Raw genomic sequence first — 24,342 nt, 5'->3', positions numbered from 1 at the left:
AGCCGTTTCTCACAATGATTTATAGGCCTTCTCTCAACAGTTCTCCATTGCTTGTTACCAAATAAGTTTTATGCTAACAATTATTTTGAGTAATTACCAATAGTGTCCACTGCCTTTAAGCGAAATGTAACCATATTCAAAATGTGGTGGTCACATAATGAACAATTTATTTAATATATGTATTTGTTTTTCTCCCTCGTTTAATACAAATCTATTATGAATTATTTTCTTCAGTCCCAGTTAAAGTTAGAAACATGTCAATCACTGGAACCGCTGTTCGCCGGAGAGTGCTTTGGGAAGCCCCTCAAAACAAATGTCCTGTTGTTGATTATGAAGTCCAGTTTCAACTCCTCATGCGAGATCACTGCCAAGTGGTGAACGGTGTATACGAAACTGCACTCAATACAACAGCCACCGAGTTATCGGCACTGGATTTAGCACCGTTTCTACACGCCTACTCCATCTACAATGTTCGTGTACTTGCGAGGAACGAAGCGGGATATTCTGAACCTGAAGATGGGAGTCAGTCTTTCACAACACTGTATAAAGGTACCAATATATGCTAAATCAGTGCACAGGAGATAAAGAAAGTTCATGTACACCGTTGTGGGATAAGCACTTTTCAGAGTTCAGTTAAAAAAAAAATCACAGGCATGTTTACTCCGGTGGGACTTGAACCCACGAACTTTGCAAGAGCAGATGTCTGACAACCGGAATTGTCCGATACCAAAAGGCTGTTCGAAGGCTATCTTGTTTTAGCTGGCCCACATGAATGTCTCTCATGCATTATATTAGGGTGGGGGATGCGTTTACTGATTTGGGCTGTGTTGTGGTATTAAAATACATGACGGGCAACGCCAATAATAGTAGTATGACGCTCACGGAAAGCAGCTAACTATATCAAAGTTTTGGAAGGATGCCATACCCGAAGAGATACAGAATCTGAGGTTTGGCATCAGTTTGATAAAGTCAAGCGTAGAATGTATTTCTGCACAGCCACAATCATGGGTACGCTTCTTGTTACAAAAGACACCAAAGGAACAACAGATAAGTATTAAGAAACTCTTTGCAGTTCTGGTTTGCAAAATTGTGTTCATCAAACGGACACACACAAAATGTCTGACGATCACTTTTCCGGCCGAAAATGCAAAAGAGTACCTGTGTTGACCGCCATCTTTGATGTAAAACAATGCAAAGGTCAGCCAAAAGACCTTTATCATGTTGTCCCCATCGTGGTCATGTACCTCGTATCGAATAACAATAATTGATGCTTATAATCATTTTGCAATTAGGAACAGACTATTTTGTTCTTCCAGCCTCGGTTTGGTAACATTGATATCAATGGGAGGAATTCAAGATGGAAGCACCGTGATAAAGGTCTGTAGGAATCACGCGTGCACATTCATCAAAGATAACGGCCAAAAACGTCATGTGCAATCCATCTATATATTTACATCTGTTTTGTTTTACTACATCAGAGGCATCGGTTCCACCGCCTGGTTTCAACTTGACTTCAATTGGAAGACACAGTTTAGCGTTTGCATGGAGTGAGATACCTTGTGGGAAGAGGAATGGTCAAATAACTGGATACAGGGTAATAATATATACATTGTAATTATATACTATTGGATGGCTGATACAAGCATATATTGCACGAGCTATGACACCATTGCACGAGTCGAAGACGAGTGCAATATTGTCATAGCGAGTGCAATATGTTATTGTATCCCCCGAAAAAAAACAATCCAATATTATTATTATTTATATCAGGCTGAGGACTTGATCAAAGCAACACTATTTTAGCTCACCTGATTCCAGATTTTCAAATTCAATTTTATTAAGTTTTTTTTTTCTATTTCAATGCTAGTCTTATATAGCGCACGTATCTTTACCAACAAGGTACTCAAGGCGCTTATAGTATATACTTGTTAACGCAAAGATAGGTTATTGAAGAGCTGTGAATTCTGAGACCCAACTATGTAGCACCTTATAAGGGTTTACAAGGTGCTACGGCGCATTCAGCAGCCACAGCCAGGAACAGGTATGTTTAACGTCCATACAATATTATTTGCAAGCCAAACCAGTGTGTAAAACCTATAGAGATTTCTAGGTAAGATATCCTGTTTTTGAACGAACAAAAAACGAAGCAGGTCTAAAGTGTTTCGGACTACTTCGTTATGTTAGTTTTTCGGGGGTTTTTCTCTTCTTTTTTCGTTCAGAAACAGGAACGTGTATTTTTAATAATTAAAGGTTTTTCATAAAAGTTTATAAATTATTTCAAAATGTGCCGAATACCTGATCCAGAACCAACCCCGATCACAAACAAACTGTTTTGCCTGATTAATGTGCACTTGACGTGGGGTTTTCTTTTAAGTTATGAGAATATTTACAAGAAGATGCTAAAATAAAACTCTGGCACAATTTAGTAAATCGTTGTCGAAAAAGATGTTAATCGTATTGTAAAACTAACTATCTTTTGAAATTATGACTAATTCTGAAGTTCTATTATCCAACTTCTCAGATTCTTTTCAGAGCGACAGAAAAGCCTTATAACGTCAGCTTCAAGCCTCAGAATTCCTACACTTCATTTAACATATCACATCCTACAATGCAGCAAGACATCACTAGCTTAGAACCATGTACACAATACGAGATTCTGTTAGCGGGTGTCAATGATGCAGGACCAGGAAAGGAAGCTAAAATGCATGTATTCACCTCGGTAGAAACGGGTACAGTAGCTGTTTATACATTAAATGCACTTGTCAGTATTGGTTATATAGGTTTTCTCGGTCAATTTCGGAAAATGAGCAGCCAATTTAACCACCAGCTTATTCTATTTGGCATGAAATGGAATGCTACTGAAAAGGGTAATTCGATTTCGTTTTAAGACTAGTCAAATGTGCTTTTACTTATAAATATGTATAACTGTGTGTGTAAGTATTCTCATTTGACTCGATAGATAAACAAACCTACATCATTTTTTTTTTTTTTTTTTTAACATTCATTTTAGTGTTTGAGCTCAAGACTGACCATTGCACAAAACGTCTTTGTTATTTTGTACAGATTTGGATGCTCCTGCCAAACCAACCAGTGCTTCATCGTCAACAATAACATCCTCATCAGTTGCCATCGCATTACATCTACCAATATCATCACCCTACATAACGTGAGTATTCTACTGCCGTCAAACTTTCATGTTTGGAGAAAACCGCGTTTGAAGTTGAACCTTTTTGAAATCATTCTGTTCTAAACCATGAAAATATGTTGTTATTTTAATCACAGTATGTTTCATAAATGAGTGATTAACTGTTTAACACGCATCTGAAAGCACACTACATTTGTGCAATTAGGGTGTTTTTTATTCCATTATTCTATTGCAACTTCGACGACCAATTGAGTCTAAAGTTTCACAGATTTGTTACGCATTACTTTATGCATTATGTTGTAATACACCAACTAAGAATACTTGTCTTTGACAATTACCAAAGGTGTCCATCAGTACCTTTAAGCTTTTCTTGTTGTTATATAAAGGAATCACATTTTATTGACCTCAGGGGAATTCAAATTGGTGTTCGGCGAGTGCAGCCCATTGTGACCGCTGAAACAACAAATTCCAGGCACCTTCGATCATCCAATGCAACAATGACAAACGAATACATAGCAGCAGAATTGCGTAAAAACAGTCTTCCAGAAACGTTCACTGTGGGTGATGGGAAGTATTATGGCGGATACCATAACACAGCTTTGAAGAGTAATACTACGTATGCTATATACCTCGGATCAGTCAGCAGGACATCAGATAAGGTAAGTCAGTCGAAAGGCAAGTTACATTCAAGTTTATTTCTGTCAATAATAACTGCAGTTCTAAATATATATCTTTTGAGTTTGGATGAATTGGTTTTGTGTGCATATTAAAGACAGTGGACACTATTGGTAATTGTCAAAGACCAGTCTTCTCACTTGCTGTATCTCAACATATGCATAAAATAACAAACCTGTTAAAATTTCAGCTCAATCGGTCATCGAAAGTGCGAGATAATAATGAATGCTTGATTTCGAGACCTCAAGTTCTAAATCTGAGGTCTCGAAATCAAATTCGTGGAAATTTACTTCTTTCTCGAAAACTACATTACTTCAGAGGGAGCCGTTTCTCACAATGTTTTATACTATCAACCTCTCCCCATTACTCGTTACTAAGTAAGTTTTTATGCTAAAAGTTATTTTGAGTAATTACCAATAGTGTCCACTGCCTTTAAGTACTTGCAGGACATCAGATAAGGTTAGGCAGCCAGGCAAGTTACATTGTTACAAAAAGCAGACACTATAACGAATAGTAAACTTGCCGGTGTGTAGATCTCTTTGGTGGTAAGTGTTTGCTCTAAAAAAGGCCTGATTTGGTATCGACGTTTCGAACAGTAGTCTGCTCGTCTGGAGGACAAAGCAGAGTATACATATAAGTATGAGTTGGGAAATCGACGGCTGGGAGCCTGAAATTTCTGATTGTAATTTTGAGCCAATAATGCTCGGTGTGGTATGATTGATTATTCACGAAGTACCTCAATACTTCTTTAATATCTTTATGAACAGGAGTTTTCCGTTGTGTGGGGAGAACCACTGAGAATCAAAGGTAAATAAAACGTACAAATGATTTTCTCGGCAATTCAAATTATATGCTTTTCCTGATTTTTTTTTTTATATCAAGACTCTTGTAAAATATTTTAGGTGCAAAGATTCAACAGGAACAACTCAATTTTCAGTCAAAAACTGGCTATTAACTAAAATGTTTTATTTGCACAGCCAATTTACATTTGCCAAACGAGTTTTTCCTGTGTTTCAAATTCAGAATTCGTACATTCAATTTCGTTTTGTTTCACTCGAATTCCTATAGCAATGTGTTCAATTAAGCATATTATTTTTCAATATAGCAAAACTGGTTGAACTAGCAAAGCCCTGCAAATTTGAATGTTGTTTTGTTGAATGTTAAGTTGGATGTTTATTTTGATGAATCGAATGGCGCAACATTACTTTTGCCAAGGCTCAAAACGAAATCGAATGACCAATTTAAAGGGGTTTATGTAACTTTTGTAGGACAAAAAACTCAATGTCCACAGATTTACATTAAACTTACACAGTTTGAAGACAATGATTATAGAAAGCTTCCTTGAAAATATTACGTGCTGAGGTGCTAAAGTTTTTGGGAAATGAGTAAAACAATGTCATGAAAATAATTTTCGTCTCATGAGACGAAAATTATTTTAATCTTTTACAAACGTATTTTCATGACATTGTTTTACTCATATCTAAAAAACTACAGCAGCACCTCAGCAAGTAATATTTGAAGGGAAGCTTTCCACTATCATTATCTTCAAACCCTGTAAGTTTAATGTAAATCTATAGAAATTTTGAAAAAGTACCCAAATCCTTTAAGCAGCATTCAATTTTGCGCGAAATGTAATGGTTTGGTGGTTAAATTGGCTGCCCATTTTGCCAAAATTGAGCGAAAAACCCTATATTATGAAATAGTTATTTGTTATAAAGTTACTAAGAGAAAGTTGATTTAAACCAACTTTGACAGTGCCAGGAGGTATGTGGGTGCAAGGATACTCTACCCAGAAACCCATTGCAGTTCCAGAGGGTAGTTTTCCGCTGGTTCCCGTTGTCATACCAACGTCGGTTCTTTTCCTCATTGGCTGCGTAGTTACTGCTATCACTTACAGGAGGTAGGTGTTTGGTCATGTTCACTAGACTGTACATCACTAGGGGAAGTTATACAGCGTTTTGAGTGACATTTCACTTCAAAGTAAGGTGCTTAAAGACACTGCACACTATTGGTAACTACTCAAAATAATTGTTTGCATAAAACGTACTTGGTAGCAAGCAATCGAGAGCTGTTGATAGTTTAAAACTTTGTGAGAAACAGCTCACTGAAGTAACAAATAGTTTTTGAAGTAATTTCTCTCTAAAATTGAATTGAGCTGAGGTCTCGAATTCAAAGCATCTGAAAGCACACAACTTGTGCGACAAAGGTGTTTTTCTTCAATTTTTCTCTCGCAACTTCGACGTTCAATTGAGTTCAAATGTTCACAGGTTTGTTATTTTACGCATATGATGAGATACGCCAAATAAGTAGAGCTGGTTAAAAGGAAATACAATAATTTGTATGGGCAAAATCAGTCTTAATCACCCTCAAAGTAATATTGATCAATCTCAATAAAGCTTGCACCTTTTGACCGTTTTTGTTATTTGGATTGACCGAAAGTGCACTACAAAATTGCTGTTGTCAAGGAGATTCTTTGTACCCTTCTCCTCCCTCTCCCCTCCCTCCCCAAACCCCTCCCTCCCCAACCCCCTCCCTCCCCAACCCCCTCCCCCTTGATTTGGGGAGAGCCCCAAACCTACTGAAATATAATTTACTTTATCAATAGAAAGTTCTTTATCGACTCGGTAAACCATATTATTTCTCTGAACAGGAAAAAGGATGCAGGCACACATCATAGCAAGCCAGATGAAAGCAGTCATACAAGTAGAGACATTGGTAAGAGTTAGCATTACAAACACTACTGTAGCCATAAACAAACTTGTAACCCACATTTCACAACATTGTCACTTATCTTCTCTGCTAACCAATTATTGTGGTTTTGGATACTTACTCTTGACGCACATAAGAAACCATTGGCTGTTAAATTTCCTTTTTCCAATACATGTCTTCAAAGTTCTTACGAAGGGACTGGCATGACGATTCGACCCAAAACAATATTGTGTGTGTTTAAGACTGTAGTCCCGAAATTGCTGTCACTTTCGTATAAATTACATGAACACGGATGACGAGTCGCACAACGGCTGATATAAAACCCTTGTTGATTGTCATGCCACTTACTGTTAAAAATTGCCAACTACAGGTACAATGAATATTCTGGATCCCCGATGCAAATTTAACATATTATTTATATATGAAATCGTTTGCAGTCCCCGCTGCCAAACATAGGATTCGAACTGCCTCTAGCAATCTCGGTGGTCTAGTTGGTATGACACTGCTATAGAATTGCAAAGATCGTGGGTTCGAATCCCACCCAAGTAATATGCCTGTGATTTTGTTTTCACAAACTTCGGGTAAGTACTGAGTATACAGTGCTAACACACATCAGTGTATATGGGTAAAAACAAAAATGAATACAGCTTTAATGCTTTAATAATGAAAATAATGTAAATAATAAACCGTAAAAGACGTGAACATAATATTTCAGACGAGGAGGTAGAAACTTCATTCAGTGTAGTTGAACACAGTCCAGAAAGAAGACCAACTGAAACAAAACCACAGCCAGCCATTCAGCAAGAACAACTACAACCACGAGGAATTGCTCTTACTGAGTTTGAGGACTATGTCAGCGGGAAGAAATCGGAATCACACAAAGACGGCAATGGATTCCTACGTGATTTTGAGGTAAGTGACAATGACATAATTAATGAGAGACTTTTGAACGCTAGTTGGCAGCAGACTTTCCAAGGTAAGTTTCCATAGACCTTATCGCAAATACCAATGCGCACGCGCAGACTGTTGAATGAGGTGCATTGTGGGATATATATGGATCAAATTTGGATACCAGCTAGACCACAATGCACCTAATTCCAAGCTTTACGCGCGCGCCCCGGTATTTGCGATAAGGTCTATAGACCTTTTCGCAAATACTCGGTACGCGCACAATAGACGTGGAATGAGGTGCATGCTGGTCTAGCTAGCTATCAAATTTGATCACTAGCTAGACCAGCATGCACCTCATTCGACAGTAATGGTATTTGCGAAAAGGTCTATTGTTTATGTAGTTCTGAGCATGCTTACATTTCCAAGGAGCAATAATATGGTAAGTATGTTGCCACATAGACTGCCCAAAAGTCTCCCATGGGATCTCTTATATTTACGGTCACATCCCCTACTCCTTATAGACTCCTAAGACGCGCAAGGCACAAACCTCACCTGATAATTATTCTAGTTGCCCACTGGGTTCTCGATTCTTAGCAAACAATGAAAACCTTTTAGACTTTCGATATAGAAACATGCAAGTGATCTAACGCTTCTTGGATTTGGGTGATAATCGAGATAATTTCGTTTGCGTAATTCGCATGATAAGTAAAGGCAAGACTTTTCCGAATTCGACAAATATTGCTAAAATTTTACGCCTTTTGCGCAAAGGTGCTGTGGCACAACATGAAGCCAATCAAACCAGGAACACCAGGGTGAACCCCATCTCTTTAAGATAAGCGTGAATTTGGGACTGAGTGGCAAAAGAAAAGGTTGCTGTAAAGATATTACATTATATGATCCTAGTTAAGATTTTGTCAACCGCGGGCAATTTTGCTCCTTCTTTCGTACACCATGAAAAGCTTAAAAACGTGTACTTATTGATAGCTTTGCCTCAATAACTCTATTTTTCTTGAACTTTTCTATCAGAGTTTGCCAGTTGGTCCTCTTCATTTAATCACCGTGGCCAAACATGAACAGAACAAAGAGAAGAATCGATATGTCAACGTCCTTCCCTGTAAGTTTACTACGGTCTCTCTAAATGTAAAAGAGTGAAAAACACCACTGTTTACATTTCGAGCTGTCCCTCATATGGCTCTTCAAACAGAGTGGTGGTTATTTCACTCTTTAAGAGGGGTTTCACTCCGGGACAGAGTGAAAAATCACTCAAAAAGATGCAAACTTCAATTTAAAAGAGTGGAAGACCACTCGAAAAAGAGTTGTCCTTCATATGGCTCTTGAAAGAGTGTTTTTTCACTCTTTTTAGATCAAAAGAGATAAAGAGAATCAATTACCAAAAAAAAATGTTCAACATTAGTATACGTTTATAGTAACCACTCCTTAAGTTAATGAAGTGCAGCACCTTTCAATATTTATAGTATAAAGCAAAATGAGAATCATTTCACTTCGGAGTGATATGGTTATTGGAAAAGATATCAGAATTATTCCTGAATTTTGAATTTGAGAAATGTTACTGTTTGGACTGTTTCTTAGATTGTATTATTATTTCAGTTTCGAATAAATTCTTCCTGTGTGAACTAAACCGCTCCGGATTATCAGCGATATTTCAAAACGCTACCACTTTCTGAAATGAAGTTTCCACAGGTTAGTTTTAGTGCATAGATATACAATTTAATAGATTTAAAACGTTCTCTTCAAGTAAAGACACAATAATTACTAATTATGTATAATTAAAACTCTGTATATAGTTTTAAAAAAAAGAAGAAAAAAAAGGAGGAGGCAAAAACAACGAAATCCATTTCCTCGGTAATTGCAAAATATGTAACGGTGGTTTTATTTCTTCAAATTTGTTTGCAAGATCGAGATGCATAGAAGGCGCTCCTTGCGTCAACGATACCGCCGGTACACTATCACGATTTAGTCTAGCAAAATGTAAATGCTACGAAGATGTTTTGGTTCAATTATTTATAACACAGATGACTATTCACGCGTTGTACTGGAGCAGCTTCCGGATGAGCCGTTTTCAGATTACATCAACGCAAGTTATATGGACGTAAGTTCTTTATACGTTAGCTGTTAATTTAAAGGCAGTGGACACTATTGGTAATTACTCACAATAATTATTAGCATAAAACCTTAATTGGTAACTAGTAATAGGGAGAGGTTGGTAGTATAAAACTAGTATTTTCTTTCATAGTTATCTCGCAACTCCGACGACCAATCAAGCTGAAATTTTCACAGGTTTGTTGTTTTATGTACATGTTGAGATACACCAAGTGAGAAGACTGGATTTTTAACAATTACCAATAGTGTCCACTGCCTTTAACAGGTATTTATATTTTTTATTTTTGTAAAATTTGCACGATTCATCGTGTATGAGTTATGTTACTGTATTATTGGCTTGAATAGTTTTTAATTAGCAACTGCACTTGTTACATGCAAAGTGAACAATTCAAAATGGTAGAGATTGTTGGGGAATAAAAGGAAGAGACAAACAATGTGCTAAATGTGTCTTTTCGAAAATGTCAAATAACACATAGGCCTACTTGCAATGACAAATATAATGCACTTGCAGACAGAAATGTCATATAATTTCCTTTAGTTGGTTTTTATACAAAGTCTTATTCTGTATATTATTTCCCATAGGGAGAAACATATATGTAAATTGTAAAAAAAAAAAAAAAAAAAAAAATCAAAATATTGGTCAAAGTCTTTCGATAAAAACACAACCCAACTCAAATACTCCATGATGTCACCCCACCACATGACTCCCATGCTTGTGTGCGTTTCTCTTGAGTTTTTATTTCTCAATAATTTGTTTTCTATGCAGGGTTTCAATGAGCCGAACGCATACATTGCGTGTCAAGGTAAGAAACTCCGTTCTTTGCGGTTTTGATCAAGGGTGCGGTTCAAACCTAAGGACCGTTCATCTCGATTCAGTTAAATTCGTTAATGTTCGCAAAGTTGGTATATATTTCCTGCGTTAGAAAAGAAACTCACTTTGGAAGCCGTTCCATTTTCCCTCGGCTGCGCCTCGGGAAAATAGGACGCTCCAGGAATCACCTCGGGAGTCGTAGTTTTAACCATAGCACTCGAAGCAGTCAATAATTGTATACTATACCATCGCAAACTATCAATGGTTATTTCAAGGATAGTACTTTAACTTGATTATTCTTAGGTCCAACCAATGCCTCTATTGACGACATGTGGCGGATGGTGTGGCAGCAGAACTCAGCCACTATGGTCATGCTCACTAACCTAGAGGAGGGGAACAAGGTAAATTAATCTCAATTATTTCACCCCGAAAGTTGTTGACAAAATATGGAGACCGCCAATAATAAGGACTAGATAGCTCAAGTAGCACTTGAACCCAGCTTAGATGTTGCAGATTCAAATCACTCTCTGTAGTCAATAATTTCTTTGTGCAACCCAAAGGTGTTTATAATTATATTCACTGTCGGGGATGTCAGGAAGGATGACTGAATAGTTTTGGGTAATCCTGCAATTAAAAAAAAAAAAAAAAAACATGCTTTAGGGGTCCATTACAACTTGTTTTGATGTTGAGACGTTTCTTGATAAGTTTCTTGATAAGAATGTCTGTGTGATGTCCCTCACTGTTTTTATCTCTGTATTTTTTAAATTGTATCATACATATGATGATTATGAGAACACCCGTCGTAAAAGGCACTGGACACCTATGATAATATTGTCAAAGACCAGTATTCATACTTGTTGTATTCAAACATGCACAAAATAGCATACCTGTAAAAAGTTGGACTCAACTGGTCATCGAAGTTACAAAAAAATAAGGAGAGAAAAGAAACACCCTTGTTGCACAAATTGGTGTGCTTTCAGCTACCTAACAAAGGCTTCAGGCTTGAAGTTGTTCGGTTTTATAAGATTTTTGTTTGTTTATTTCCAAAGATCACAATATAAAATCTGATATAAAACAGATTCAAATATTTGAGTGAGAAACTAACTCTTTCTCAAGAAATACGACACTTCTAAGGGGGGCCGTTTCTCACACTATCAACAGCTCTCCGTTACTCGTTACCAAGTAATTTTTTTTGCTAACGATTTTTTTGAGTAATTACCAAAAGTGTTCTGTGCCTTCAAGTTTGTCTCACCAATCTCCGATGGCACTTCATGGCGCATTTGACTTGAGAACATTTCATTGTTCAGTGTCCAATTCAATTCACTAGGATGATTATTTTAAACTCTTTTTTTTGAAAATAATTCAATGTGAGAAGTGCGTATAAGTATGCGTAAAGTGCGTATAAGTATACACAATTAATCTATTATTGTTAAAGTCAATAATAAATAAATAACTAAGAATGAACTACAATCCCAGCCAAAATGCTTGGGCCACCCTTTCCTAACGTTGTATACAACGATTCCCTGTGCACTTCCCATTCACATTCAAAACAGTTGTCCCCCGCCCCCCGCCCCCCGCTCAATGTTGACTGTAACTCAGAACACAACTCAGAACACAATCAGCAATTGGAACCAACATTGAGAGGGGGCAGGGGGCCCAACGAGATACGGCCGGGATTGTAGGTACAATATTTCTTTGTTATCAGATTAAATGTGAGAAGTACTGGCCAGATCAGACGGCAGTGTATGGCAACATCATAGTCAACGGAAACATGGAAGAGAAACACGATCATTACGTCATACGTGACTTTCTCGTTGCTTGTAAGTCACAGGTAAGGCTGTGTTACAATGTTAATTTTTAATATTTCCAGGCAAGATTGAGACGTGAGAATGAATTATCTAGGTTCGTGACTGAGGGCCTTGTCACACGAGGCAACTTTTACAAGCAACTTTGAGACAATCAACTGCAGTGCATGCTACAGGACCACTTTTGGTAGAACATGAGTAAAATGTTAAAACATTGTCTCACGATCCACAAGAGCAATAGGCAAACAATCAAAATGTGAATGCTTTTCTTTTTGGAGATTGCCTGGAACTGGTTGCCTGTAAATTGACTCGTGTGACATGACCCTAACTGATAGAGTTTCTTGATCAATGAATTATTCCCAAAGTCTCATTATTGTTTCATTTATTAGGCTTATTGAAATACTTGTTGTTTTAGTTAAATTTTTACACTTCAAGCTGTTATTACATTTAATATGCCGATTCGTCCTTATGTTTAGAAGTATTGACTTTCTCAATGGGCCAGTCAATGAGCTGCTACAATGAATGGTTCAGTTTTCAACCAAATATTGATGCTTTGTGACAAGCTGATTTCTATTTCAGGAACGATGTTCAAGAAATGTCCGTCAATATCACTTCTGTACATGGCCAGATATGGGTTTGCCTGATGACCCTAGTGTAGTTGTTAATTTCATCCAACTCATCAAAGAATACAATCCCAAGAAGGCTGGACCAATGATCGTACACTGCAGGTGTGTAAAAGAGTTTCGCTATTCCTATTGGTGGAGAGCGCGTCACGTAAGGGTGTTTTAACGGTTGGTAATGACCAAAATGGTCGTTTATAACCTGTTGTTTTCGGGTACGTTTAGATGCACACTACGCGCACGAATGCATGTCCGAAAACTGTCTCAGTTATAAAGATGCAGCACACGTACAGAGCTCAAGGATGTCGGAAAATGTATAAGCTTTACAGAGTTGCATTCATACTTTATTACGTTTTTTACCAAAAAGGCGTTGATGAATGGGAATAAAAAGGTAGCGACGAGTTCTTAAACTGCCGTTCAAAACCTTGCAGGGTCGTGGGCGTGCGATAAAGGCCATCGCGATTTTAAACCAGTTTAAGAACTCGTCGCTACCCTTTTAGAAAAATGACTGAATTCATGATCACTTTGCAATGACCAACCTCCACCTGAAGGGGTGTCGTGGCAAAGCTCTGATTGGCCCAATTTCAACGAGCTGCTTAACGGCCGAGGTTGTGCTTACTGTGCGATTTCCTTTTCATAGCGATGCTAATCGTAAGCGCATGAGCTTACTGAAAGAAAATTAATGACGTCACAATGCAAATCCATGGCGAACGTGCAAGATGGCCGCCTAATTTTCTTGCTAACTTGTGAAATACGCTTACGTGACCTCAGCAAATTGTGTCTGCTACAGTAAGCACGAAAGTTCGCTTACCGTTAAGCAGTGCTATGAAATTGGACCCTGGTGTATCTGATCAGCAGAGTGTGGGTTCGAGTCCCGGTCGTGATACTTGTGTCCTTAAGCACAACACATTTTCTTCGTCCTTCGAGTGAGACGTAAGGCTGTTTGTCCCGTGTGTTGTTTTAACAACGACAACACACGTAAAAGACCCCAGTATAATAACACACTTATCGCAAAGAGAAGGGGTTCGCCCGGTGTGTCTGGCAGTAAGTTTATAATCAACCATAAGGTTGCACTAAAAAGGAAGAATTTAATCTGAGTCTGAAGCCATTGGTTTATTCCTCGTTTTTTTACAGTGCAGGAATTGGCCGGACTGGAGTGTTCATTGTCTTGCACTCAATGTTTGAGAAGGCTAAGATAGAGGGCAGAGTGGACATCTGGAACTTCGTTTGTGCGATGCGAGACCAGAGGCTGCACATGATTCAAACTGCGGTGATTTTATAGAGTCGTATCATTCAAGTCGATTCGCATGTATTTCCATACTGTCAAAAACACAGCATTGAAGAATGTACTAGAGAGGTTTATACTACAAAGAAACGGAGCATTATGGAGGTCGAATTGATAAGCTGAGACTTGTAGTATTCAGCCTGTGGACAGACAGAGACAGGATAAACGGACAAACAGAGGACGTACGAAATAGGAACAAAACAACTTACAAACAACAACAACGCTTATCTAAAATGAAAACATGATGTATGTCTGAAAAAGAACAATATTGGTGATATACCAAGTCTGTCAAAGCAGTCAATATTGAAAGAAAGCGATGTTACATACTGAAAGAAAGATGATGACTCTTTTGAAGGGGGCCTTAAAACGGTTCACTGGCGGTTTGCTTTTGATTTTTTTCGTCAATGGCATTCCACAAGTGAGCACCATGGAATCGAAGGGTGTTTATATCGAGATAAATCTATCGTGTACTAATCTGTATCATGCAAACTTATTACCTTATCAATAAGTATTTCATTACGCATTTATTTTGAGTGGAGCTCTTTTTTCACTCTAACTATACTATCTTTATTTTAAAGTTTACCGACAGTCATTTTGATGCGTATTAGATTGTGGATGTTGTCTGAGATTTTTGTGTGGATTTATTTAAACAGGATAGTGGTATCAGAAAATTGTTTCATGGTTGATTGGGTGGATGAAGGACCACATTTCGTAGGCTGCTTAAAACAGACATCAATAATTGTTTGCTTAGCAGAAATTAGCAGGACACCAGTCAAAATTGTACATGAGAAATGGTATTGTGGCTGGTAACCTTATTCTAGTAAGCATCACTTTGTTGTGCTAAGCTACTTTTTTATGCTTAAGCATCTCTATGAAATTGGACCCTGGGTATGTTTTATGTTTAGGTCCAGTATGAGTTTCTCTTTGATGTTCTTCATGAGACAATCCTAAGTGGAGATACAGCAATACGGCAAGATAGCTTCTTAGCTGAACTAGCTTTCCTGAAGAAGGTTACAACGTCAACGGGGAAGTCTGGATTACAGCAACAGTTAGAGGTGAGGACTTTGTGTTAATTTTCTGGTCATTTATTTAAACCCTCAGATGACCTGTTCGGTCTTTAGTCTGTAGACCTGTATGCCGCCAGATGCTTAAAATGACCAGTGGCTGCTGTAGTCGCCGGCACCTTGTAAACCCTTATAAGGTGCTAAATAATTGGGTCTCAGAATTCATCACTGCAATCACCTATCTTATGGAAAGTTTGTTTATACTCGGAGTACATTGTTTGGTAGATACGTGCGCTATATAAAACTTTGATATTATTATTATTATTATTATTATTATTATTATTATTATTATTAAAAATAATAATAAAAGTTCTCGCATTCCCCGTCGGGGACTGGGGAGCATTTTATAGAGATGTACTAAAAAGGTATTAGTTTTACTTTTAAGAATTAAACCTGGTAAATAATGTGGCGTCACCAGACAGCACTACTCATGGCGTTCTGCAGTTACACATAAGTTGGGAAACATGGCTGACTAATAGGAAATTGTTAATAGGCATATTATAATAGTCACCCACAATGCAGTTGGTAAACTTGTCAGTGTGCAGGGATTGTCGGGGATTATTGAGAAATAGTTACATACTTCAATGTATGGATTCCATAACCTGTGTTTACAATAAGTTGAACCAAATATTATTGGTGTAAGCTGTGCACAGCTGTGTTGTTATGTTTCTATTTGTATGGTTGATTTACAATTATAATTAATAAGACATTAGAGTTAAGCACTTATAACATGACCTTTGAAGAAATTAAGATTAAAAATTAGTTTAAATCGTGTCCTAAATTGTCCGATTGTTTCCAATTGTGTTGGAAGTTCCACTTAGTATTCCAGTCACGTTTTTTGTTTGTACTAAAATAACTTCTGACATTATATTTTTAACGTACATTTTTGTGGTGTAAAAACCTTTTACTTTGGCAGAAACTCAATTCAGTGACTAAACCGGTCAACCGTGATGATTGTCAGGCGGGTCAGATGCCAGAAAATGCCCATAAGAATAGGTACCCAGATAAAATACCCGGTAAGTTGTTCCATTAATTCATTGCTGGGCAACGTATACAAAGTCATCCAGCAATTTATATTTACACCCAAAGTATCCGACGATATCAGCAGAACCTTTACATCAGTATAGACATTTTTATTCTTATTTTTTTTTTTGGGGGGGGCAAGCGGGACAAAGACCTTATTTATTATGAGGGGGTATGTATCGAACTTATCATTTTGTTCCTTTTTTTAATCTCATGTCGGGGGAAGAGGGTGGCCAAAGTTCTGAGCAGGGCTTGGGGCTTCAGCCGCCCGCCTCCACCCCCTCTGGTTACGCCACTGTCGGTAGAAAAACAACCACTAATAGATTTTCCATCAGTTTGTTTTAACATGGATTGTTTCTTTTTTATCACATAAAGAAGCACTTAAAAATTGAAGTTTTATCCCCAAATGTCTTTATTTTGTGGTAAAGCCCCCAAACTTGTCTGTAATAGTTTTGCTGAAGAGACAGACTTGCCAATTTTTTTTATTTTTACCTTTGCAGTTTGTTTGTTGTCGTTGTCGTTATCGCGGTTGCTATTGCTTTTGCTGTTGTTGTTTTTCGTTCGTTTGTTTATTTGTTTTGGGTTTATATCCTCTGATATAAGGTTATAATGAATAGGGTAGATGGCCTTAGCTTTCGATCCAATCCGGACCTTCTTCAGAGGCATAAAACAAGTACAAACAAATACATATCCATTTATAGAAAAAGAGAGGGGGAAAGGGATTAAGGAAAGGATCCAGAAAGAAGCGGGAAAATAACAGCCAATCTGATATAAGGTTATATGTCTTTTTGTAACTCCAGTACAACCTGTAATTAATTATTGATGAATGGTGATTTTACAGTTGATCGATTTAGGCCTCATTTGATGAGCGGTGGAAGCGAAAGTAGCACAGATTACATCAATGCCAGTTTCCTAAATGTAAGATAAATATCGTTGCAACCTTATTCTTGCTATTTTTGTTATAATAATAATAATAATAATAATAATAAATAATAATAATTTATTTTTGGATAAAGCGGCTTTCAAAAGGCTGTACAGAAATTTTTACATAATTGTTATAAGCATTAAGCTAAAAACAGATAAGCAAAATGCAGCAAGATTACATTGTTGTTATATTATTTTTATTATTATACCTATGATTTCGACCTCCATATACGCCATATTTAAAGCTGTATTCTTAACTATTACAGAGTCCTAGCTGTAAGGGGGTGTATATAGTTACCCAAATGCCTTGGCCTCATAACGTCAATGATATGTGGAGGATGGTCAATGACTACAATGTGACTTGCATTGTCATGTTGAACCCTAAACATGACATGAACCAAGTAAGTATTTCTCCAATGGAGGCATATGTTGTGTTTTGTTTTGTAAGCAATTATTTATTGAACCCTAAAAGTTACACGAACCAGTAAGTATTTCTCAAAATAATGTTTTATTTTAAAAGCAATTATCTTTTATAGAAAAAATCCTGACTAGTGTGGATGTTCCCCTTTTTATTTTGTGGAGATAATTATCATTTAATTGTTGTCCAACTGAGTTTTTTTCCTTCACATCAGTGAATTTAATTGAATGGCTCTTAGACGCAAATCTTTTATCCTACACACATTTATCCATGGCCCCGAAGGGACCATAGACTAAACTCAAGTTTGCTGACTTTGCAATCAAAATCCTCCGACGAAAAAAAAGGAAGAAGATGGTTATTATTAACAGTTATTATAAATGCGTTATTCACAAAGAACAACACAATGGGAGACTTTGGGACGCTAGGTGGCAGCAGACTTACAAGGTAAATTTCCATTGTTTACGTAGTTCTGAGCGTGCGCACATGAACAATGGATTCCACCTGGTAAGTCTGCTGCCACCAAGCGTCCCAAAAGTCTCCCATTGGCATTGTGTTTTTCACTGAATGAACATGCATTAAACAATGTTTGGTTTTATTGTTGTTTGAGGTTTTTTATCATGATGATTATTATTATTATTATATGTTGTTGTGTGGTTTGTCTTGTTATGTTATTTCGTTTATATTTTTATCGTTTCAGTCATGTGGCCAATACTGGCCCGAGGAACAATCACCCATAAAAAGTGGTAGTTACACGATCACACTACAACATACCGAACGGATTGATGACAACATTATTGTGCGATACATGACATTGGTAACTTGTGGCAAGCAGGTACAACAATCCTCATAAATTCACACCTTCATTTATGGGTTTCATTGCTCTCAATAGGGAAATTTGTGTAAGACTATGTGCACCCAAAATGCTCCATGGTTGAAGATAAAGAACCCTATAGGGGCTTAATGTTCGACCATTTTGGACCAAATGCATTTGCAGAAGAAGTCTTAGGTCTCATGAATGACTCTTGCCGCAAGGTTTTCTCACGCATGGTGCGCTCTTGTGGTATACATTTTCCTCCAAAATAGCATGCCATGGTCACGATAAATTTGTTAAAGCAATCGCACAACATCGGTAAACAGTATTGTCCAAAGGCCCATACTTCGTGTATCACAACTTATATATAAAATAACAAACCTGTGAACATTTAGGCTCAATCGTTCATCGGAGTCGGGAGAAAATAACGGCAAAACCCACCCTTGTTTCCACACGTTTCGCCGTGTCATGGATGACATGTGTTTAAAAAATATCCGTTATTCTCGATATCGAGAATTGATAATTGTTTTAATGTTTTCTCGAAAAGTAAAGCATTTCATGGAATAATATTTCAAGGGAAGTCTTTCACCATTACCCTCTGTAAACCCTGTAAGTTATTTGTAAATCTGTGAACTTTTAATTTTTGTTCTGTCCAGAAAGTGTCCAATGGCTTTAATCCTAAGACTACCGTGCATAAGTCAAAACCAGTTCAGACCCTTTGTGGTAAACGCGAGTCTCTTATAAAAACAATCTTTCTATCGGGCATGGCTAGTAGTGTCGAGTGAGTTCCATGCATTCGGTGTTACGTTGTCGTGAGTTTGACATCATTATGTTGATCACTCATTGTTTTAACAAATTCTGTGTCGAAGTCAATCTATTGATGAAAGTGGATATTACTTTTAAGAATCTGCATCGAACTGTAGATTCATCTACATTCAACTGTACATTCGTAAGGAATCTACGCTTAACTGTAGATTCGTTACAAACTAAATTGATAGTTCAACTTGAAAATGACTGTCTTCCCAAATCGAAAGATAACATGATGTTCAAAACACAGCTGAAACCATAATATTATTTCAGTTTCCAAACAAAATGTTTCAGTTGGTTAATTTACCTTAGTAAAAACATTATTGTAAACTGATCAATCATCGTCCTCGTTATACATGTTGCAAGCGCTATAAAATAGGCACATGCTAATATAAATTTTGCAAAATAGAAATGTGACCGAACGTCGTTTGACAAAGCACCAAGTTTTGGGAAAACAGTAAGTCAGCAAACAGACTATAAAGTGTAGATTCGTGACTAGTAGGTACTCGCCTCGTACATTCTAATCACGAATCAACATTTGCTCGCCAATTCTCCTTAACATAAGTACATGTACCTGCAAATCAGTCGCAATAAGTATGCTATCTTATTATGAACACAAGTTAAATGTAAATTTTCATACATTAACCTTCAACAGAGGGCGCGTTTGATATGCCATCTACAGTTCCTGGACTGGCCCAATGAAGGTTTACCATCGTCCTGTAAATCTGTCTTGAAGCTAGTAAAAGCAGTGAAGAAATGGAAGCAAGAACATGGAAAACATCGAGTAGCTGTGCACTGCATGTAAGAACTAGTCCAAAACATAAATAAAACACAAGTCGGGTTGGTCATGTCAGGGCAGGGATAGCTGCAGGACCTTCCTACAACTGAACAAACTTTGATCCGCAATGTGGGCCGAACAAAAATAAATGAGCAGTTCGGAAAGTTGTAATACAAAGAGTTATTTTGTTCAAGGGGTCTCTCCCTTTTTATTTTGTTAAAACAAAATAACTATTTTTGGCTTGTACTAATTAAGGAAGGTCGAAGGTTTCAGCGTTAATGCTAGATTTGTATGTGTATTTTGATCTCTGGAACTTTAAAGACACTGGACACTATTGGTAATTGTCAAAGACCAGTCTTCTCACTTGGTGTATTTCAACATTATGCACAAAATATCACTCAGAAAACAAATGGTAAAAAGATGTTTTGTAAAAAAGTTATGTAAGAAACTACCTAACTTAAGTAATACACGGCCAAAAATATATACTGATTTGTAATGTAAAAAAATATATACATGTTTTGAGAGTAAGTATTGCAGTTAATCAAAGTTATGTAAGACTTACCAAAGTAAAGAGAAACTTTACATGGCATTGGTAGGTCTTACAAGGAACTGTGAACAATAATCCGGTGTTTACATGCAAGTTATGTTTTCCCCGCGTTTGCGCACGCGCGTGTCTGCGTGACAAGTTGCTAACGTCTCAGTCCATGCAGTCATGTCGTTCGTGCTCGGCGAGCAAAAGTTACAAGAATGGGGATTTGTGCCCCTAGGTGGACGTATTAAAAGGTGAGTTCTCAAAAGTTGTTACGATCTACAGCCATATCTACTGATGCGTGTCGTATTATTTTTTGTTAGTTTTACAACCATTAAAATTTGGCCTACATGTTTGCCATGAACTTAAAGATGTATACAGCGCTATAATGCTGATATAGCAAGACAACATGTTGCAACACGTTACAACACATGCTCACTTTATAGCGCTGCAGACATGTTCACGTTTATGGCAAACGTGTAGGCCGAAATGGTTGTAAAAACTAACAAATAATAATACGCAAACATCAGTGTCTGTACATGACTGAAGATCGACATTTTTTTGAGAAACTCACCTTTCAATACGCCCATCAAAGAGCAAAATCCCCATGCTTGTAACTTTTGCTCAACGAGCACAAACAGGCAGTAAGGCCTTAGGGTCGTGTTAGAATAAACTCAAACGTTCAGACGGGAAAAGGTACAAACAACGGTAAAAAGATGTAATTTTGTACGACTACAAACAATCCAAGTAAACATTTTACCTAAACAAACGGTAAAATAATAATAATTACACAGCTATCAGGTAAATCAAAGTTTTTGCCCATTAAAAGGGTAACGCGGAATAGTTTTACATGTAATATAAGTGTAAGGTTTACACAATCAATGTGTAATATTTTACATATCTAGTGTACTGAAAATTTAGGTAAATATGTTTACTCCTAAACGAAGTAAGTTTGTAAGTCTTTGTTGTGTAAGTTTTACCCTGCAACGAACTGGTAAAAGTTTACCTAACTGTTAGCAGGTTCACCCCCTGCCTCTAAAACATGGTTTTTTTTACACAAATTGTGTAAATATTTTTCTGAGTGATAACAAACCTGTGACAACTTGAGCTCAATTGGTCGTCGAAGTTGCGAGATAACTATGAAAGAAAAAACTATACCTCTCACACCTCAAAAAAGCTAAAAGGGTCCCGTATGAACCGACCCGACGGTGTGGCCTCAATTTTATTGTTGTAAATTAATTATTGGGTCACACCCAAATTCAATTTACTTGAACATTATTGAGAATTATTGTGTGTGCTCCCCATCCCCCCCCCCCCCCGCTTGTTAAGAAGAAATTGTATAACTGTGCTAAATTTACCGGTTATGATTGTTTTGCGGTATGTTTTCAGTGACGGTGAGGGCGCCAGTGGTACATTCTGTGCTCTTTCAAACATCATGGAGAAACTGGAGGATGAAAAGGTGGTGGATATTTTCCAGTCAGTCAAGAAGATCAGAGCAACCTGCCCTAGATTAGTATGGTCACTGGCAAGTATAAGAATAACAACTTAGACATCAGGGGCCTCACTGTACGAACCTATACGGGAATGTCCAATATCCGTTATATAAAAAGCAATACTAATATTCGCTGTATACAAAAACATAGTGAATGTCCAATATCCAATATCAATCTTACCTTACTTTCATCATTTTTTATCCTTTTTTGTTGTGTACAGGCGCACTACACGTTTTTATATGAAGCAGTGAAGACTTACCTAAACCAGGACGTTGTGTATGAAAACCTCTTGTAATGACCGTTCACAGAAAAGGATGCATATCTTCGTCGTCGAAATCAGAGAGTTCACAATATGCAAAATGAGCATTGATACACTAAACCGCACTGGAAACTATTGGTAATTACCTCAAAACAATTGTTAGCATAAAAACTTACTTGCGAGCGATTGAGAGCTGTTGATAGTACATGTATAAAACATTGTGAGAAGCGAAGTTTTTGAGAAGGGTAATTTCTCACTCAAATAATAAAAGACTTCAGACCTGAAGCCTTTAATTGTCATCTGTAAGCACACAGATTTGTGCATCAAGGGAGTCTTATGTCATTATTCTCAAAATGTTCACAGATTTGTTATTTTGTGAATATTATGTTTGAATAAACCAAGTGAGAATACGGGTCTTTGACATTTTACCAAATGTATCCAGTGCCTTAATATGCAGTCTGTGTAAAGCATAAAGCGGGTGCATCGATAACTCCAATAATTATAATCGTCTTGATCAAAAGGCTAGTCACAGTAAGGATAAGCACCAAAAATGTGCTAATTGTGTTGTTATTGTAAACTGTCGTCTCGACAATTTTTTTTTGAATATTTTTAGTGTGTTTCCAATAACGGTATAGGCCTAACAGTCATATTGTTTCACTGGTGGTAATGATTTGTGTGGGGTAGTTCGTCTTAGTTCGTCTTTGTCCGATGTCGACAATGATCAATACGAAGATATTTTCCTACTGAAGTATTCCCGTTTCTGTTTTCCAAGAAATAACATAGGTCTATTCTTTAAAGGAACTTTCAGGTTTTTTTTTTTTTTTTTGCTAAACAAACAGTTACATGCAGTGTAAGCACTTTATGTAATCAAACATATACATAGACTAACAAAAGCTGTAAAAGTTTGAGATTTGGGTCACGAGAAAATAGTGAGAAAATAAAAACGATTAGAAATTTTGCTAAGCTTCCACTGAATTTTTTGTTTAATCCAAAACGCTCACTGAGTGATAAACTCCAAACTGGAAATTTGTTTTATTTATTTCTCAGCAAATATGACATTTCAGACAGAATTATAACAAAGGATATTTCTACTAATCGTTATCACAGACCTTGTAAGTTTTATGTAAATCTGTGATCTTAGACGAGATTTGTTTTCTTACCAATTCTGTAATGTTCCTTTTAAATAAAATGTAGGAGATGGCATCCAGCTTCTAGATTCAATTTCAATCAACTGTATCAAAAAATTTATATATTATTTAATAGTATAATAATGACTGTATTTATAACGCGCCCTTTTCAAAGGATACAAAGCGCCAATTATTTTTATTGCAAGGTGAGTGGGACGAAGTTTGGATTGTGAGACTTAATCCTTAGCACCATGGTTCACAAGGTGACGGTGCATTCAGCAGCCACAGCCATGAGGTCGAACCCCTTCTCTTATGCGGCGGATACCGGCGCTTTATTAAGTATCCATTATTATCGTTCTGTTTTAACGTGTATATATTACAAGAGTTTCAGCACACAAAACTAACCTGCGTTTCATTGTTTGTGTGTATTGTTATGACTACTAAAACAAACTACCATTAAGCGTCTATTTTATTGATTTATAATCTTCCCAAATTCAAACATTGATCATCAAATAAAATAATGCGGATTTGAAAGGATCACTTGATTAAAGCTGAGGAAGAAATAATTTTCTTCCTCCATGATTACAGTCTGTAGATTTTTCCAATACATCAGGTGTTTTTTTTCTGTCCAATTAACTGCAAAAACCCCAACGAGTGACACATGTTTGCTGATTTTTAAGGTAAAAAAAATGTTTTGTTTGCCCAAACCGACAGGTTTTCCCCCTTTTTTTCTGATCTGCCGTATTTTTGACCGCATGAGGGCGCTCTTAATAACAGGGCGTTCTATAGACATTATCGCAAATACCAATGCGCAAGCGCAGTCTGTTGAATGAGGTGCATTGTGGGATAGATATGGATCAAATTTGGATACCAGCTGGACCACAATGCACCTAATTCCAAGCTTACGCGCGCGCCCCGGTATTTGCGAAAAGGTCTATAGAGCTATATATTGCTCTATGAGTTAGACTTGGTTTTCCAAGCATATTTATCTCAAGTACGCGCTAATCCTCCAATCAGATTGGCAGAATGGAGTAGTACTCGGCCTCG

At 37.1% G+C, this 24,342-nt stretch overlaps 1 protein-coding gene across 1 annotated transcript; it reads left to right on the top strand.

Annotated features, from left to right (window-relative positions):
* The first annotated feature begins 2,668 nt into the window (after positions 1-2,668).
* Positions 2,669-22,338, top strand: LOC117297989 (receptor-type tyrosine-protein phosphatase epsilon-like). Its single transcript, XM_033781196.1, has 22 exons — positions 2,669-2,729; positions 3,064-3,166; positions 3,555-3,804; positions 4,588-4,627; positions 5,576-5,720; positions 6,471-6,535; positions 7,245-7,441; positions 8,447-8,534; positions 9,454-9,530; positions 10,308-10,344; positions 10,656-10,753; positions 12,058-12,183; positions 12,737-12,885; positions 13,912-14,047; positions 14,968-15,117; positions 16,043-16,142; positions 16,991-17,067; positions 17,340-17,474; positions 18,189-18,323; positions 19,765-19,910; positions 21,806-21,941; positions 22,130-22,338. The coding sequence occupies exons 1-22, from the start codon at positions 2,702-2,704 to the stop codon at positions 22,202-22,204; spliced, it is 2,493 nt and encodes an 830-aa protein (XP_033637087.1). The 5' UTR covers positions 2,669-2,701; the 3' UTR covers positions 22,205-22,338.
* The last annotated feature ends 2,004 nt before the right edge of the window (positions 22,339-24,342 follow it).

This window comes from Asterias rubens, chromosome 12, assembly GCF_902459465.1.
Source record: "Asterias rubens chromosome 12, eAstRub1.3, whole genome shotgun sequence".
NCBI classification, from domain to species: domain Eukaryota; kingdom Metazoa; phylum Echinodermata; class Asteroidea; order Forcipulatida; family Asteriidae; genus Asterias; species Asterias rubens.
The sequence above is the reverse complement of the archived record's forward strand: the minus strand, read 5'-3'. Positions and strand labels throughout refer to the sequence as shown.